Source organism: Camelus bactrianus, chromosome 27 (genome assembly GCF_048773025.1).
Source record: "Camelus bactrianus isolate YW-2024 breed Bactrian camel chromosome 27, ASM4877302v1, whole genome shotgun sequence".
Taxonomy (NCBI): domain Eukaryota; kingdom Metazoa; phylum Chordata; class Mammalia; order Artiodactyla; family Camelidae; genus Camelus; species Camelus bactrianus.
This window is the reverse complement of record NC_133565.1, coordinates 10,507,044-10,521,465: the sequence shown is the minus strand read 5'-3', so window position 1 is coordinate 10,521,465 and position 14,422 is coordinate 10,507,044. Positions and strand designations below refer to the sequence as shown.

The 14,422-nt window shown below is 45.0% G+C and overlaps 1 protein-coding gene across 1 annotated transcript in view; it reads left to right on the top strand.

Moving 5' to 3' along the window:
- GABRG3 (gamma-aminobutyric acid type A receptor subunit gamma3) overlaps positions 1-14,422 on the top strand; it is a 429,923-nt gene that overhangs the window by 203,995 nt on the left and 211,506 nt on the right. The window contains exons 4-5 of the mRNA XM_074354051.1: positions 2,961-3,181; positions 3,885-3,967. Of these exons, the coding sequence (XP_074210152.1) occupies positions 2,961-3,181; positions 3,885-3,967 (304 nt within the window). The remainder of the gene's footprint in view (positions 1-2,960; positions 3,182-3,884; positions 3,968-14,422) is intronic.

The following is a 14,422-nucleotide window of genomic DNA, read 5'->3' as shown; positions in this document are numbered from 1 at the left end:
GAGGACTGCAGCCCTCAACCCTGTGGTCCACTCTCCTTTCCCCCTTTTGCACCCACACTGTGTGTCCAGGTGGGCCTCTGCTTCACACAGCCTCTCGGGACTTGGGAAGGGGGCGTGTGAATGTACCACGTGCGCACAGGGAGGGATGCTGCAGCATTTGGTGAACAGCACCAATGAGCACCGTGATCTGGATCTGGCTGCCAAATACTTTGTCTGTCTCTTGCTCATCAGGAAAGACACACTCCTCCCTTCTTCAACTGAGGCAACCCAAAAGGTCTGCCCTGTCCCATCCCCAATGTCAAGGTGACCTGTATGTGTGCTGCTCTCTGCACCAAGTTTGACCATGGCTTTCCCTGATCCATCGACCTCTGAACTAAAAAGAAGAGCTGCCTAATCCCTGCCCCCATGTGGCTACAAGCACGGAGAAGGGCCAGGAAAATCACAACCAACCCACTGATTTGCAGCAATTCTGAGGTCCCAGGGGGCAGAGCCTGAGTGGGCTGTGTTCCCTGAGAGGAGAGGGTCTGATTAAGCGTGAATTCTGCTCCCAGAGGCCTCTCCTCCCTGGCTCTCGACGCCCTTGTCCAGGAGTTTTCCTTTTCCATTAACTCTTCTGACTGTGGGAAAGTTGGCGCTGGAGAGTAAGTCTTTGTGGTCCATTCAGCTTTTCCAGGTCGTGATCTGCCCATTACAGATAGGAATGCACAAGTACATCTAAATCTCAAATAGTCACAGACTTTTCTTCCTGACTTGAGGTCCTGTTGGCAGTAGAGCTCTCTGAAAACCTAGCCAGCCTCTTACCCCCAGGCCAGTCTCATGTTAGCATAGACATGATCACAGATCTTGTGTCAACATAACTCCAAGATCCACAACATGCCTTTAATTTTGCCCACCATTGCCTCTACCCAGCCCTTCACTTTCCTCTCATTCTGACTCTTTCTCTTAAATTGAGCACGGCCACCTTGGCCCTGTCCGCCTTCAGTGGGAGAGTCATGCATTACTCTCTCGCACAGGAGGCATATTTGCACAATTAAAGACTTTGCATGGTGGCAACTTCACGCATTTAGAGCTTTTTGGCAACAGGTCTGATTGTTTCTGCAAAGCTGAGTTTCAGTAGGCTTTAACACTCAAAGCATTTCTTGATTCTGTGATTTACTGATGGGGATGAGAAGCTTTTGTTTCTTCCATCCCTTCAGGAACTTGTGTTTGCTTTATCTTTCTTTTCTCTTTGGGCAATGTAAGAAAAACGCACAGCCCAAAAGTTGCAAGTTCTGTTTGGGGGTCTTGCTGAGGACTATAGCCTGGGAGACAGCCTCTCAGTTAGCTCTGAGGAACTTCCCTGAAGAGCTAAGGAAGAAGCCAGGATATAGACCTTTTTGCCGGAAAAAATAATGCAGTGGGAAATCAAAAGATTGCTGCTAATTTCAAAGAACAGACATCTCAGGTTACTGATTTTAGGGGCTTTCTATATATGGGAAGATGCAAGAATCTAGGTTCACTGAAATTATTCCTTAGATGCACCTTAACCATCTAGGGCCGGATTCCAAAGCACCGAAAGCTTCCTGTTTTTGTCCATCCTGAATTCCCCTCAGGCACAGCGTTGGGAGGGTATGGATGGGGGCTGATGCAGTGGCTAATGGCCTGGTCCTTAGAGAACTGGAAATTTGGGCAACATTCTTTGTTTACGGGAATGTCGGGCAACATTCCTCATTCACACTTTCATAACTGCTTCCAAGCTGGCCAACCGTCTTCTGAGATCATCTCTTTCCTGTGTTGACTTCCCAAGCACAGTCAACAGCAGTCATTGGATCAGACGTGTCATGGTTCTCACCTTCATTGTTGGTTGAAGGCCCATCTTCCATGACTGGACCATAAGCCCCTCAAAGGCAGGAGCTCTCCTGTTGGCACAGTGCTGGGCCTTGAACGGTTTGCCAGGCCTGACATAGTGCGACAAAGTGGTGATGAGTGAGCGGGTTTGTCAGTAAAAGGCTGGGTCTGGTCAGCTGAATTCCCTGTCTCAGAAAGTTTCTTTAAATGGAAACTCAATGGAAAGGAGAAATATGGGATTTGTTGAGAATTACTCAACTCTGTAAAAGTACTTCGTTTATAATATTGAATATATAAAGAAGCTATGAAAGATTAAATTCTCTAACAGTCTGCCTTTTGATCCTCCTTGCCATGGACCTAAAGCTAGTCCTTTAAACTGTGATTATGAGAGAGTCTCTGAGGTGGTCCAGACTCGAGATATTTCTCTGGGTCGCACGGTGTTGTTAGCCCCATCCTGTATCTGATGTGCTATGAACACTGGGGTGGCTTCCAATTACAGAAGCCATTTGAGCCCCATCAGCCCTGCATTGGAATCAGCACTTGGCTTGGATGGCTGTCAGCTCTCTAGTTTTTGGTTGTTGCTTATTTTTCACTTTTCTTTTTGATTTGGGCTGTATTATTTGAGAAGGCTCTTGAGTGAAAATGACAATCGTTATAATATAAGCTAACACTTTCTGGATCATTTGTTTCATGCCAGGCACTAGAGATTTTTATTTAACCATGTATTTCCTCCTATACACCCCCATTAGGAGGTAGACACTACTATTCTTCCCATTTCACAGATTAGAGAATGGAGGCTTTAATAGATCATGCTACCTGACAAAGCTTGGACTTATGAATATAGGAGGGTCTGCCTCTATGCTCTGAAATATATTCTTCTGCCTCTTGGCCCCTCACCACATCCCACGATTACAATTTAAGATTTACAGAGCATTTTCACACAGGTTATCAGACTGTGTGATTGGTTATCTTTGTTGAATGTCCATCATGTTGATGCAGGCACTGTGTTAAGCAGAAAGGGAAGTGGGAAGATAAGGATGTAAACCTGGGGAAAACCAAATTTCTGAGAAAGAAAACAAAGCATGCAGAAAATCCAATAGAAATGTCTTACCCCTCCTTCTGCTCTGTTTCAGGAATACCAAATTGATATATTTTTTGCTCAGACCTGGACTGACAGTCGCCTTCGGTTCAACAGCACAATGAAAATACTTACTCTGAACAGCAACATGGTGGGGCTAATATGGATTCCAGATACAATCTTCCGCAATTCTAAAACTGCGGAGGCTCACTGGATCACCACCCCCAATCAGCTCCTCAGAATTTGGAATGATGGGAAAATCCTTTACACCTTAAGGTAAGATGCTGGGGGACCTTTAATCACTGGTGGTCCAATACTGGGGTCTTTAATCCAGATCATTGTAGGAATGAGGCCCTGTTTTCATTGCTAAGCTCTATCACTTCTCATGTTCAGCGTGCTCCTGCTCTTGAAAATGTTTTTCCTAATCTCATGTGTGTAAACATAGAAAGTCTGACCCCAGGGTTGTCTACTTTGAAAAGGTGCAACACACACGTTTAGTGCAGCCACCATCTGCATAGACAAATGGGAGAGCTGGCCAAATATGAAATCTTTCCTACATGTGGATTAACTTGGCATTATACTTGTTTAGGCAAATACACCAGTTTCAAAATGGAGGGAGGATTTAATTCCTTCAAACAGATTGAAAACAGGGACACCGAAAGAAGGACATAGGAAAACAAGGACATATTGTTTCAATTTGTTTCCTGTCTTACTTGGCTTTTATTTCTTGACACAGTTGGGATTTTACTAATGGAAGTTCTCTCCATTTCTGATAGTCAAAAGTGAAACAAAGGAACACAACACAAAAACAACCAAATGATATTCTGCATGGGTGGGGCCTCTGCCGAGAGTTAGTTCCCTGTGGTGACCAACCCTCCCGCCCACCACGTTGTGGCAGTGTGACCACTGCGGCCTTGCTTGGGGTCTTTGCCAGGGTGTTGCTGGCTGAGCACTAGAGTGATGTGTGGCTCTCCTGCAGGCTCACCATAAACGCTGAGTGCCAGCTGCAGCTGCACAACTTCCCCATGGATGAGCACTCCTGCCCGCTGATCTTCTCCAGCTGTGAGTACTGACTTGGGTGTGGATACTGTGTAAAGGAACGTCTAGCCTGTGCTGGTTTCCAGCAAATGGTCGCGTGATTGATTGTCGTATTCCTGTACAGCCAGAGAAAACTAATGGTTTTGGGTCACATGGGTATATTCACTTTAGAACTTATTACCTAGGATCCATGTCACAAAATAGGTAGTTTTGGTAAATCCTTGAGCAACTTAACCATTCACTGTGATATTGAGCAACTCAGAAATTGATGAACAGTTGACTTACCAAGACCTTTATGCTAGTAAATGGTGCATATTACTTGGAAGTACAGAAAACTCCTTTGCAATAATTTTAGGCTTAGTATCGTCTTCAAATCAGGTGTTTATCTTCAAAATAGAAAGGAAAAATTTTACTTAAATATATTTATATCTGTCTCATTGCACTATAGTAGGATGTCATTTTTCATAGCTTTTCATTTTCTAATATTTTACTTATGATTGATACTAGAGCTAGTGAGTAATTATTTATAAATTCTTAGACAATATCAAATGCTAAACACAAGGATACACATAAAGGAAACATCAGATTTATTTGCTTATAAAGTTTTGAAGAAAAGGTCAATGGAAATATACCTGTCTTGCGTATGAGGTATTGACAAACAAACATGACGACATTTCAGGCAGAAGGTTTTAAGGTTTCTCACTAAACACTGTAGTGAAAAGATAAAAGTGATATAATGGATAATCACATTTTAGAGTTCATTTTAAGTTCAGAAAAAGACGAGATAGAAAGCAAAATTTCACATAGGGATAAATTTAACCAAGGAGGTGAAAGTCCTGTGTATTGAAAAGTACAAGACATTAATGAAAGAAGTCAAAGAAAACACAAGTAAATGGAAGTGCTGTGCTCGTGGGTTGCAAGAGTCAATGTTTTAAGAATTTCCACTACCAAGAGCAATCCACAGACTCAGTGCAATTCCTATCAAAATTCCATGGGCATTTTTTTAAAGAAATAAGACAAGTAATCCTGAAACCACAAAAAGAAACCTGAGACAGCCAAAGCCATCTTGAGAAAGAAGAACAAAGCTTGGGAACATCCAACTCTGATTTCAAACTGTACTACAAAGCTATAGAGATCAAAACAGTGTGGCCATTAGTTTTCAATTAAGGTATTCACATGGTTTTTTTCAGGCGTAATGCTATTGTACATTTAATAGACTATAGCATAGTGTAAACATAACTTTACAAAAAATTGTGTGTGGCTTGCTTTGCTGTGATGTTGGCTTTGCCGTGATGGTCTGGACCTGGACCTGCAGCATCTCTGAGGCGTGTCTGTAGAAGAAAGAGGTGAACCGAGGAGGGGTTTGCTCTTTGCTTGGGCTGGGACCTTCATCGTCTCCTGCTCCCAGACACTGCTCCTCCTGGGTCTCAGGCCTTCATACCTGGACCAGGACCTAAAACGCCAGTCTCCCAATTCGCAGGCCTTTGGGCTCTCACTGAATTACCTCGCCAGCTTTCCTGGGTTTGTGGATGACAGACCGTGGGACTTCTTGGCCTCCATAATTGCATGGAGTTATTCCTGTAACAAACGCCCTCTTAGAGCTGCACTTCCATCTGTGTCTGTCTCTGAACCTACATCTATTTTGCTGGTTCCGTTTCTCTGGAGAACCCTGACTGATACAGGGGGGAAGTTCCCACCCTCCCATACTGCTCCAAGGTCCCCCCAGAATCCTGGCGTTCACTTAAATCCCCAGCTTTGGATGCAGCCAAAGGAGGTTTTTCTTACTTTATTGAGGTATGATTGACATGTAAAAAGCTGTACATATTTAATGTCTGTAGCTCAATGAATTGGCGACAAGTAGACACCCATGAAACTGTCACCAGCATCAAGGCCATTAACATATCCATCACCTCCCAAACTTCCCTCCTGCCCCCTTTATTACTGCTGCTATTTTAATACTGTTTGCCTTTAAAAAAAAATTTCCCCCATCCCAAGTCTGGATGGTAAACATTATTTGGTGGAGTAGAAATAGTGAAATCTGTAGCCTCTTTGTGTGTTTTCATTGTTGTTTTATATAATGCATGTAGTCACTAAAATAAATTTTAAAAAGGGTTTTGTGACTTTAAAGATAAAGCGTGAACCATGCTGAGTGTCAGGGAGGCTCTGGGCCAGCCTCCTCCCTGCTGGGACCTACTCACTGGCTGGCGTTGGGGCTGGGGGCTTTGGGCACAATGTTAAGCACCCAGCTTGATGCGGGAACCTGGGAACCCTCACTTTCCCTCTAACACTCACGTAAGTGCATCTACTGTGTGCCAGGCGCTGCTCTGAGCAATTAAAGTCGTGAGCCCATCTGATCTTTGTAATGACCCTGGATGCCCTGTTTTTCCTGATGCCTTCCCCAGCCCAGGAAACCCAGCACGAGGTTGTGGGGTCATCTGCCCACATCACCCTGAAGAGCAAAGGGCAGCTGGGTTTGAACCAAGCACAATGGTAATTGAGTGTGCACTGCTGATTATTATTATAACTACTATTTTATTGTTACAAGAAGAGGGCAGATGGAGCAAAAAGAGATACTGTGAGGGCTCAAGGTACGAGGTGAGATGTATTTGGCTTTCTCCCCAGTAAGCCGTGCAGGGCGAAGTGAAACAGAAGCAGGGACGTTCGTGCTCGCTGTCTGTGACGCCCATGCCAGCTGTGACTGCCCGGGAGCTGGAGACACGATCAGGGAGATGTCACTGCTGTTGCAGTGATGCTGGAGATGTCTGAGAAAGGTGGCTGGTTTTCAGTTTTAAAAGTGGAGTGAATGCCAGTTAGCAAATCTCTGTGTCAGCGCGACTGGGTCCTGCCCCCACATAGTTAGAACAGTCCCAAGGGCACCTCTGGCCCTCCCTCTGGCTGACACCGTGCCTGGCACCGAGCAGTGGCCAGAGACCAGCGACGACCTCTCCTCCATGTGTGTGTTTCCTGTCAGTGTGCAGGGTAGCACATTCTGCCCCCTGTTCCCACCTGCCGCCCCCATCTCACAGATGAGAAAACTGAGTCTTAGAGCAAGAAAGAAAACACCAGTGCAGGATCACACACTAGTAGGCGGTAGGGCAACCACATAAATGTGGCTCTTGCTTCTCCCAAGTCCAGGATTTTCTCTACCACACCAGCCTTTATCTGGACCGTTATTAGCTAAAGAGAACCAATATCATTGCATTCTAGAAATGTTTTTTTTTTTTTTATCACTTCCATCTGTACTCTGACCACTGCCTCCTTGACTGATGGTTGAAAAACACGGACCTGCGTGTAGGACACAATGGACCTACTGCTTCCCTTCCCAAGCCTTCCAGACAGAAGACGAACGTGGAAGTGCAAATTCTCGGGAAATTTGCTAAGGAAAGCATGCACCTCCCAGGGGGAGAAACTGGCACATCCTTCATTAAAACATCATGGACGTATTTATAACCAGCATATTAAATGACACTAGGAGTTCTTAGAGCATCTCTTCTTTGTGCTCGGCCTTTCTTCCACTAAGTGAACCAAGCAAGAGGGGAAAGCCTGCCTCCTGGACCCTGATTTCGAGGGTTCTGCCTGAGCCAGATGAGTCCTGCACTCAGAGCCGCTCTCTTGACTCACCTGCTTCTGGCCTGTGGTCTGGGCGCTCAGGAAATTTCATGTTGTTCGCCGCTTTGCTCGGGGGTTCAGAGCACATCTCAGCAAGAGTATGGGGACCATTCCAGGATGACTTGAGCAATGCCAAGGTGGTGCCCTCAGCAAGCTGCAGCAAAATACAGTAAATTGTCCATGGACATCAAATTTCTACCAAAAGTATTTTGAAGACATTACTTGTCTACTGTAAAACTTGTCTCTTCCCTCCCTTAAGCTCCCTGCCCCTCTCAGCTGCCCAGCAGCAGTATTGCCTGGTGCCAGGGGCTTAGCGGATCGTACTCAGATAGATAGGAAACAGGAGGGAGAAGTGTGGTCCAGGCACTTCGCTTTTCCATTGTTTAGGAGCAGATGACTCCACTTCAGCTACTTGTCTACTGGTAAACCTGTTTAACTCCTGTAAGATGACCACGGTCTTCAGTGGTGAAACCCAAAGTGTCTGGGGTGTGTCCTTTGTAGTCACCTTAATAGCATGAAAAGAATGAAAATAAAAACTCTGTAAGGCAAATCATTTCTCCTGCTGGGCCAATGCAGCCATAATGAAATTGAGAAGAAAGTGTATCAGTGCATTTTGGTTATAAATTGTTCTTTTTCTATACTTGGTCAATATTTTCACAGAAGTTTGGTTTTGCTGATTTTCGTAGGTTGGGGAGCATGTCTTCTGTGGGCTTTTAAATGCCTGTTCACAGTAGGTGCTTAATAGGTGTTTATTCTGTGTAGGTGGCTGCCCATTGGTGTTCACAGCTCAGGATGGTCATGCAGCCGTGTAACACCTCATTTTGGGAAATGCCTTTTGACTGAGTAGGTGGTTAGCTCATTAATGAGAACACATACATTGTTCCTATTCAAGAACACTCTCCATCAACAAAGTTCCATTGTCAAAGAAAAAGAAGCATGGGAAATCTCTAATTTCTGCCCAGTTTTGCTGTGAACCTTGAACTGCTCTAAAAAATAAACACTGTAAAAAAAAATAATAAAAATCCGACCTAGGGCTGAGGGAGAGGGTCCAAGGAAGAAGCGAAGTGAAGCAGTCTCTTCCCCAGACTTCACTTGGCACCTTGTTGGAGCAGGTGTGCTGGCAGCTTATCAGACGATGGAGGAAATTCTCTGGGTCTAACTGGGCCAGAGGGGGTTTACAGTTGGCAGAAAACATCTGACCAGAGTCCAGATGGGTGAAAACCTTGTCTGGGATTTTCAAGCAGGAAACCAACCTCTGGGTGCAAGTGACTGAGCCCAGTGGGAAGGTCTGCAGAGGGTCAGGGCTTTCGGAGCTGCTAGCTGATGGGGCGGTGTGAGGCCGGAGGCACGTGGTGTCTGCATCAGGAATTTCTCGGCACACTTGTGGGATGCAGCTGGACCAAGGCACATGGGCGGGTGCGTGGAGGGATCAAGGCGTCAGGAGCTGCTCGCTGAATGGGCAGCACAAGACCTAGGGTGCATCGTGTCCCTCCTGGAGGGAACGTGGCGACGTGGTGAGCAGGCCAGAACTGGGGCTGCACCCTCACTGAAGGACTGCGTGCACGCACAGAGGGTGCAGCCCAATGGAAGGAGGAAGAAACACCAGGAGAAGCACACCCAGACCAGGAAGAGAAGTTCCATCCTTTCTCTGTTTCCTTCCTGTGCCCTGACTGACAATGTGTGCCATTGTGCTAGCTGTGAAGAAGTGTTGACAGGGCCCAGCTCTGCTATCACAGAGCAGGTAGAAAGAGTGAATTTGAAGCTGAGAGGCAGTGCACTCCTAAGTGCAAAGAACTGTCAAATGCGTATTATTTTAAGTGTATATCTTGAATTTAATTCCCCTCCCTCTGTCATTGCCATTCTTTAAACTTCCACCACCACCCAGATTTAAAATCTGCTCTCCACTGACCTCCCTAAGCAGGAATTCTGAATCACTCTTACTCTGAAAAGTCTTCAAAGAATAGTTATAATTCACAAATCTCAAACTTGTTTATCTGGAAAAAAAAGAAGGAAGGAAGGAAGGAAAGAAAGAAAGAAACAAAGAGAGAGAGAAAGGGAGGAAGGGAGGAAGGAAGGGAGAGAGAAAGAAAGAGAGGAAGGAAGGAAGGATGGAAGGAAGAAAGGGACAAGGAAGGAAGGAAGGAAGAGAAAGTAGCAGTGCATTCTTTTTTTTTTTTTTTAATTGAAGTACAGTCAGTTACAATGTGTCAATTTCTGGTGTGCAGTGCAGTGTCCCAGTCATGCGTATACATACATATATTCATTTTCATATTATTTCTCATTAAAGGTTATTACAAGATATTTAATATAGTTCTTTGCTATACAGAAGAAATTTGTTTTTTTAATGTATTTTTATATATAGTGGTTAACTTTTGCCAATCTCAAACTCCCAAATTTATCCCTTCCCACTCCCTTTCTGCTGGTAAACATAAGATTGTTAACTGTATCTGCAAGTCTGTTTCTGCTTTGTAGATGAGTTCATTAGTGTCCTCTATTTTTCTTTTCTGTTTTTTTTTTTTTTTTAAGATTCCATGAATGAGTGATAAGATATGGTATTTTTCTTTCTTTTTCTGGCTTACTTCACTTAGAATGACAATTTCCAAGTCCATCCATGTTGCTGCAAATGGCATTTTTAATTATTTTTAATGGCTGAGTAGTATTCCATTGTGCAAATATACACAATTTCTTTATCCAGTCATCTGCTGATGGACATTCAGGTTGCTTTCATGTCTTGGCTAGTGTATATAGTCAAAACTACAATGAGGTATCACCTCACACCAGTGAGAATGGCCATCATTCAAAAATCCACAAATGACAAATGCTGGAGAGGCTGTAGAGAAAAGGGAACCCTCCTACACTGCTGGTGGGAATGCAGTTTGGTGCAGCCATTGTGGAAAAAAGTATGGAGATTCCTCAAAAAACTAAAAACAGACTTAACATATGATCCAGCAGTCCTGCTCCTGGGCATATATCCAGAGGGAACTCTAATTCAAAAAGATGCATGCACCTGAGTGTTCATGGTGGCACTATATACAATACAGTGAATCCGTGATTGATTTTTTATTATCTGGGAATAGAGCCAAGACAGCCCAGCTCTTTACAGGACCATGAGCAGCAGGCTTGGGTAAGGTTTAAACGTGCCGGGTGGACGTGCACATCCCATACTTTCAGATCATTTCCTCTCTGGGCCTGACCAGGAGCTGGAGAGAATCAGGTGACTCTACGTTTTCATCTCCTTTATTGGAGCCACGCCAGTCAGGCAGAGGTTGTGGCTTTGAGGACAACGCGTGTCCTTTGAACTTGAATTAAGAGGAAAATAGTTGTGGAGAAAGGGGAGCACCTCTCTTCAGGGTTCTGTGTTTGACACCGAGTTTACATCAAGTGGCATATTTCCCAAGAACTTAGCCCGCTGGGGCCTTGAGTCATCATCTGTGAACAATGTGACCTGTCCTGAGGCGATGAGGGGTGGGGAGCATCGCTCCGGACTCTCAGGCCTGGTTTAGATGACGGGTTTCCTTAATAATCTCAGTACCTTAGCAATGTGACGTGATGATTTGTTTCTGTTCTTATGGGTCGGATGCACGCCTTGAACGTCGGTACAGGTATGTTCTGCTGTTTAGTGTGTCTCTTACAACTCTTACTCCCCACTAGTCTTTCTAAAGAAGTTTCATTTTATTTAAAGAAGCCCCATAGTGAAAAGTTAATATTGAAGAGAACTGAGTATCTGAAACACCCTCTCTACTTAGCTGAATTAAATGCTGTTGACCTTTGAAAGACTATGTAATTTTTACGATAAAATTATTTTGAACATTATGTCAAAACCTGTAAGTATTTATTAAGGAATTTCAGGCCACAAATTGGTGCTTTCTTTGCTCATGAGTTTATTGACTAACTGGGAAATTACCAATTGATAAAACATTGTTTTCTATTTAGATTTGGGTCTTAACTCTGCCATTTAATAGCTAGATACATTTCCCTGTTTACGTAGAGAGGGGTGTTGAAGGCTCCAACTGTAATGGCAGATTTACGGATCAGTTCTTCCGGTCTGCCCTTACATATTTTGCTGTTGACTTGTTAGGTACATACACATCTAGGATTAATTTGTTTTCTTGGGGAATTAACGCCTCTACATGTCAGCATGGATTAACAAAAGACCCATGTGTTGTCTACGAGAAACTCACTTTAAAACATAAAGACTTAGACAAGTGAATATTAAAGGGAGGCAGAAAGCTATCTTGAGACTAATCAAAGGAAGGAACAGCTTTATTAATTTTAGACAAAGCTTACCTGAAAACAAAGAAGTTAATCTGGGGTAAAAAGTGGCACTTTTTCCGTTAGAACCGTGAACATACTGATCACAGTCACTTGAAATTTCTTGTCTGATAATTCCTGCATCTGTGGCACCTGTGGGTGCGGTTCTTTTGGGGTCTTTGTCCCTCCCGGTGCGTCTGGGTCTGCTTGTCCGCCGCCATTCGGCTTGCCCTGTGCGTTTCTGTTGAAAGCCATGTCGGAGCTACTGGTTAACAGGCTCCGGTAGATGCACCTGTAGAATGAGGCTTCCTGTCCTCCGGCTCTGAGCTGAGCTGTGTGTCTTGTTTGCTGCAGCTGCTGGTTGTAGAGGAGAAAGATCCCTCCAGCCCTGTGTTCGTTCCTCTCTTGAATTTGGGCTTCCTGAGTTCGCCTCCGCAGAGAGGGCTCCGGTGGCCCCTTCAGCGGTGACCCACTGCTCTCACACAGGGCCCCTTTTGGTTTGGGGTGAGGTGCTGGGGGTGGGGATTATGATCAGACTTCAGTGTTTACGTGAGTCTCTGTTTCTGGGGTGGGGCCTTCTCGGGTATTTCTCCAGTGGAACAGGCCTTCCTCCTAACTCCTACCCCCTTCCCCAGCCCCCACATTCCCAGTCCACATCCGGGAAGCCCTGGCCACTGTTGACTCTGTCCCAACCTCTCAGGTGAGACAGGAAGCCTAGAGGGGGACGGAGCGTGAGGAGAGCCCTCCTCCCGTCTGGGATTAGGCTCCGGTGAAATCTTTTCCCCTCCGGGGGGGCTCTGTGTCGTGCCCAAGGCTCTGGGTGTATTTCACCATGATTAATCTTCAGCTGCCAGAGAAAAAAGGCGATCTTTCATGGATCCTCACTCCTCAGAACCTTATAGGGTTCCCGGAGGTGAAGCCCCTGAAAATGCTGGGGGCTCCCTGAGATTTTTGCCTGCAAAAGTGTTTCAATCTCGTATTAGCCCACACCCAGCCTCCAGCAGTAACTAAATTTATTACTTAAGTGTTCCTACCAGTTTTTGCTTCAGTGACTTCTCCTCCACCTTGACTCTCGATGTTTCCTTGGCTCTCCAGACTTCTGGGTGGCGACTGCCCTGAGACCTCAGTTTTCTGATGGGTCCAAGAAGAGTCAGTGACTCTCAGTTAGTCCAGCCTTTTCTCATGGTGAGACAGGTGTGAGGACTTCTAAGCTCTTTTCCCGCTGGAGCTGACTCTGAAAATCCCTTCATTTGCTATTTCAGTCACAGTTTAATGGCTAAGAGTCAAGAATTTTCAAAAATAGATGTCCTTGGAATTTGAAATGAAAGATTGCAGAGTTTAAAAAGTGTTGTATGGTCCAGTTATAGCTGGAACCAGCGAGAGTCTCAGTGCTGCTCCAATAGAGCATTTAGTGTGCTTGGTCCTTGGACCAAGGACCAGCAGGATATTGAGAGAGCCCTGGATCTAACCAAGAGGTGCAGACAGCAGCGCATGTGTGCTGAGCACTTACTGTGTAGGAGACACTGTTTTGACTGCCATATTCATATATTAAAGAATGAATGAATTTAAACCCTTAAAAAAACCCAGGGTGCTATGTACCATTGTCCTCTCCATTTTCCAGATAAGAACATTGAGGCCCAGGGTGCTTAAGTGACTTGCTCAAGGTCACGTGACTCAAGATTCTCAAACAAGCGCCAGACCTCACGCTCTTAACCACACTGTTCCTTGCGTCTCTCTAACTATTATGTGCAGATAATACACTCATATTATCACGTAATAATGCAGATAGTAATAAGGAAAGTTGAATTTTCCCTGATATTTCCCGGCGGGGGACATGGGGAGATTATTCCTGCCATGGGAAATGAGGGAAGAGTTGTCATTTAAAGTTACTAAAGCTGAGATTTAACAGTAGGAGGAGTTTGGGGAACAAAGAAACTGAGGCCCAGGGACTCCCAGTGTGTGAGAAAGAGAGACAGGTGCTGAGGGTGGAAATGTCCGGCTGGAGACCTCCACGGTTTTCCAAGTATTGGGAGCTTTGGAACCAAAAAAATGACGGGCTCACCGGTGTGTTTGAGAAAGATTGTTGTGTAGCAGAACGCAGGGAGAGCCGGAGAGAAAGGAGCAGAGACCCGCGGCCCATTGGAGAGCCGTGTGTGGTGCTGCAGCGGGAGCGGGAGGGGGGCATGTGCCGGAACTGACGAGGGTTACGGAGGCTCCGGATGCGAAGCTAGGGGAGAGGAAGGAATTGGAACTGACTCCAGTGGCTGAAGTCTGTGTGACTGGACAATGAAGACGCAGGTGCTAAATACTGAGTTTTATTTATATTTATATGTATGTACAGGCTAATACTATATACATACTCAAATTATACTCTAATTATATATACACACACACACACACACACACACTAGCTTTCTGGGCTGGTATAATTAGTTGGGCTTGAACATAAAATGCAGGGTGAATTTCCCTATAGCCAGAGAACAAAGAGGAGAGGGGAGTCACGGCTGCAGTAACTTTCGCAGAAGAGGGTTATGTCATTTCTTCAGAAGAGACACGCTTCTCCTGAGTTTTAACATCTAACAAGAATTTATTTAACGCAAGGGGAACGGTAGAAATGAC